Here is a 4,309-nt window from a genome sequence, read left to right on the forward strand (position 1 = left end):
AAATATTCTAACTCCCGTCTTTTAACTTACAATTTATTTTTAAATATGTTATTATTGGGGATAGAAATTAATTATATGGCTTCGTATTCAATCATTTACGACTCCAATTTAAGCAGATATACTTACTCGTCACTTTAATATATGACCTCTTAGGGGACGAATTTTAAATAAAATTTATGTTACTTTAATCGAATATACACAAACCAAAGCGATGTTTGTCTTTAGACACCTTTGACATACAAATACGCGGCCTCACTTTAATATTGTATATATGTTTTAATTCCAAAAACAAAACACTAAAACAACGAGTAAGTATATCTACCCAAACTAAAGTTATAAATGATTCTATTAAGCCACTGCAGCGAAGGTTACTTACGAACCAACCCAATATTATATTAGTTATTTGAATTAGTACGGTAATAAAGTACCGAGAAAGGAGGAGCAATCATTAAAAGAAACATGAGAAAACAGGGATATTCTTTATACTCAATTTCAGAGCAGTATAATTTTTCCAACGTGAACTTTCCAGCGAAATATGTGACCAGATCGATGAGATAAAACACGCACATACAGAATTACGAACTAGAAGAAAACGGAAGTACACGCCTCAACTTGTTTGTCCGTCAAGTAAAAGGCAGCCTTCGAATAACGTTCGAGATTATAAATACTAGCGTCGATATGTCTTTCGCCTTTTGGATCGATTCATACTAAAACCAGCTACTATCGCCGAACACGCACGAGAGTGGCGTAGGCAATTCGAGGCTCTCTTCCGTTTTCCCAGCCATTAGTTGAGGATTCTATTTTACCCGGCAAACGTAATTCTATCTCTGTGTGTCCACTCTTCAATCCGATCACATAATTTTTTCAGACTTTAGACTAATTAGAATGCGCTGGAAACGAGGACAAAGAATGTCCGCGATATTCTCTACTTTTACATCGCGACCGGCGAGTAATACTATTCGCTAGCGAATTCGTTCTGCTTTGGTGCGAGAGGAATATGTAACTTTCAGTTAGTTGAAAATAAATTGGAGAATGAATTCAGTGATCGCAATTGAAAATTAGCATTATAAAGCAGAGCTTGCTATAACAACCCTCGCCATTTAATAAGAATACTCATCTAATGGATGAGTAATTCAATTAGTAAATTGCAAACGAAAATTAATAATACCGCTCTTTTCTATTAAAAGTATGAACTGATCGCCCTCGATTGCTCTCGCGCATCTAAAGTTTATAGCTTACGTACAACACGGAGCCTATTACCCATCTGGTAGCACTGGCGTTCCCCCAAGCACATCAGTTCATATACAGACACTTTAATTAGTGTTATTAAATTTAAAGGCCCCCTATTAATTTACTTTGGGACTCCAGAAATCCTTTACTCGAAATAGTTTTACTTCAAAAGAAAATAATGCGATCCCTCTTCTGAAACAAATCATACGTTAACCACCACCAATTGTCCTCGTGATAAATATCTCACCAGACGTCTTTCATCAATTTTCAACGAATAAAGCATCCTCGGCGTTAATTCATTCACCGTCGCAACCGTACGTCTTTCTCGGCGTCGGCTCGCACGGTTATTATCGAACAAGGAATCGTAGTTCTCGTCGCAGTCGCGGTGATATGGTTAATAAACACCCCCCGGTTACGCGAGACCCTTTCTTTCACTTGTACTTTTTCCCTCTCGTCTGCGCCACCCGACGTCCACGTGCCGCGCGACAAAAAGCACGCCAAACGAAGAAGAGAAAACGAACCCGAATAGCCGCGCGGAAAAAGAATTATTGCCCCCATAACTTTGCCCGCGTACAGTTGCCATGAATTCATATAGAAGCGATACGCATGACGAACTAGATTAAGCCAGTCGGTAAAAGAGATGTAAAGATTAAGAGAAATCAATAATCGAACGAGACGAGCGCGGCAACGTTCTTCTCTGATTGAAAACGCAGATTTAGGGCCAGTATCCCTCTAACCCTGGTCAGACGTAGCAACGTTGTAACCCCGGCAGCGTATACCTAAGCTAATTAGACGTAAAGTTGCCGGCTCGTTAATTACACGATCGTTAATTATTCCGACCTAGGTCAAACGATGCCGAAGTCCGAGCTCCAGCCAGAATTTCTAGCACTCTTGGAGAACCACACGGTCATTCAAGGTCGTGACGTCTCCTTCACCTGCGTCGTTAATCATCTTCAAACTTACAAGGTAATTGCATCCACCCACGCGTGTAATTAGTAAGTCGATTAAGGGCATGATCCGAAATCGTAAGTACCGCGCTGAAATCGCATTTCCGCGATCGGTCAGCGTTAGACTCGAACGCGTCGGATCGGTCTGCGGTTAGGGCAAACTTTAAGCACCCGACACACCGATTCCGCGACGCTGAGGAATCGTTAGGGTGGCCCAGAATATACCGAGTACTTCGGTGCCTCGAATCGGTGAACGACAAATAGGAATGAAAGAGCAATTTCGAAGGGAAAAATAAAACGATACATCGCAAGACGTTTCGCGGAGCCTAAAAGAAGAAAAGACTGACCTAACGAAGTGTCGCTATTAGCAAATTGGGCGCTGTTGCACGGAAACGACGATGCATTAATTATAAAATTGTATTTACGTTCGCCAATAACAGCGTGAAAGTACGAGATGTTGTTGTTCGCGATTCGTTCGAAAAATGAGAACGCAAACAAATGATATATCCTCGTAATCGACTTAGAGGGAAGCTTTTTAACGCGTTGGCGAATTTACAGCGATTCAATGGACGGTTTAAAAAGAAAAAACCAGGAGGCGAAGTAGAAAATACGCGATACTTTCTGGGACACCCTAATATTCAACGCGAGAAGTCACAAACGATATTACCTAACTCCGATATGATATTTGGATCCTGTACAGACTGTTCCCGAACTGGGTGACCAAACTTTGGGAACATATTCAGCTCACGGGATGAAGAGTCGAGCGAATGTAGGATCTGGTATCACTTTATTTCCGTGTTATAACCGTTTAGGAGCACTGTGTTATTATTTAGATGTACCAAAACGAAAAGGAAATCTGTTTAATTAAATCTGAATAAATCCACATTGTTTAGGAGCACTGTTATTATTTAGCTACATACAAGATAGAAAAGCAAAAGGAATAATTCACACGCAGTTAGTCCCGTAATTATTCGTACTCTCTATGCTTATTGAAAAAACTTGTCTAAATTAAATGATAGCATCAATGTTTCCAAATAAATTGTTCATTGATGAGTATAGAAACGTGGGTAGTCTATGTACATATTTTCAACGAAACATTTATATGGAAATATCAAACCTGTAGTTTTATTTAGACAAATTTGTCAAAAGACGTAGAAGGTACGAACATTGACGAGACTGGCTGCGTATAAATTGAATAATATTTTGAGCAATAATAAATGCAGAGGAAAATGAATTATTCGAATGAATTATTTATATTCAAGGCTTTAGTTTTCTTCCAGGCACTTTTCAGAAAAATACTTTAATTTCTCCCAGAAAATTGAAAAATTAAATTAATAACGAAAGTATCATTGAAATAATTTATTGTCGACTGTAGCTATTATTGTTGATACTATCGAGAAATTCACATGTACAAATTGTTTTCTCCCCGTCAGAAGTAAACAAGAATAGTACTTATAATCGCACGAGTGAGCTTGACATTGATATCAGTACGCGTCACACGTTCCGCTGGAGATACGTAATCGAATATAGTTCACGCGTGACGAAGCTGCCAGTATATTTTAATCGCGCCGCTCGAGAGTTTCATAATACGCAACAATTGCACGCTGAATTGACAGAGAAGAACCAATCACGTGGCTTGCACCTTCTCCAATAGAAATTCATTAGATGTTTATTTATGAGGCAGCCGCGAATCCCTCGTGTACTGCTGCCACGGAAATACGAATACTGTAACGTCAGGTTAAATAATTTTTATCAACTCTTCAGGGTCACAGTAGGTAGTGCGTTTATAATTATTTTTAAATTTCGAGCTTTCTTGTAGGTCAATTAGAACTCGATTCGAAAAAAGTCACTGTATAATCAAGAAAGGCATCAGGTTAAATAATTTTCGTTAGCTCTCCAGAGTTATTCGAATTTGCATGTCTGCTTCTAAGGTTATTTTAATCTCGACGATCGCAGTAGGTTCATAAATATTTTTAAATTTCGAGCTTTCTTGTAGGTCAATTAGAACTCGATTAGAAAAAAAGTCACTGTGTAATCAAGAAAGGCATCAGGTTAAATAATTTTCGTTAGCTCTCCAGAGTTATTCGAATTTGCATGTTTGCTTCTAAGGTTATTTTAATTTCGACGATCGC

General features: G+C 38.8%; 1 protein-coding gene across 1 annotated transcript in view; it reads left to right on the forward strand.

The window, feature by feature from the left end:
* Nucleotides 1-4,309, forward strand: part of LOC128873698 (lachesin-like) — a 67,553-nt gene that overhangs the window by 44,412 nt on the left and 18,832 nt on the right. The window contains exon 3 of the mRNA XM_054117452.1: nt 2,075-2,196. Within this exon, the coding sequence (XP_053973427.1) occupies nt 2,075-2,196 (122 nt within the window). The remainder of the gene's footprint in view (nt 1-2,074; nt 2,197-4,309) is intronic.

This window comes from Hylaeus volcanicus, chromosome 3, assembly GCF_026283585.1.
Source record: "Hylaeus volcanicus isolate JK05 chromosome 3, UHH_iyHylVolc1.0_haploid, whole genome shotgun sequence".
Classification (NCBI taxonomy): Eukaryota; Metazoa; Arthropoda; class Insecta; order Hymenoptera; family Colletidae; genus Hylaeus; species Hylaeus volcanicus.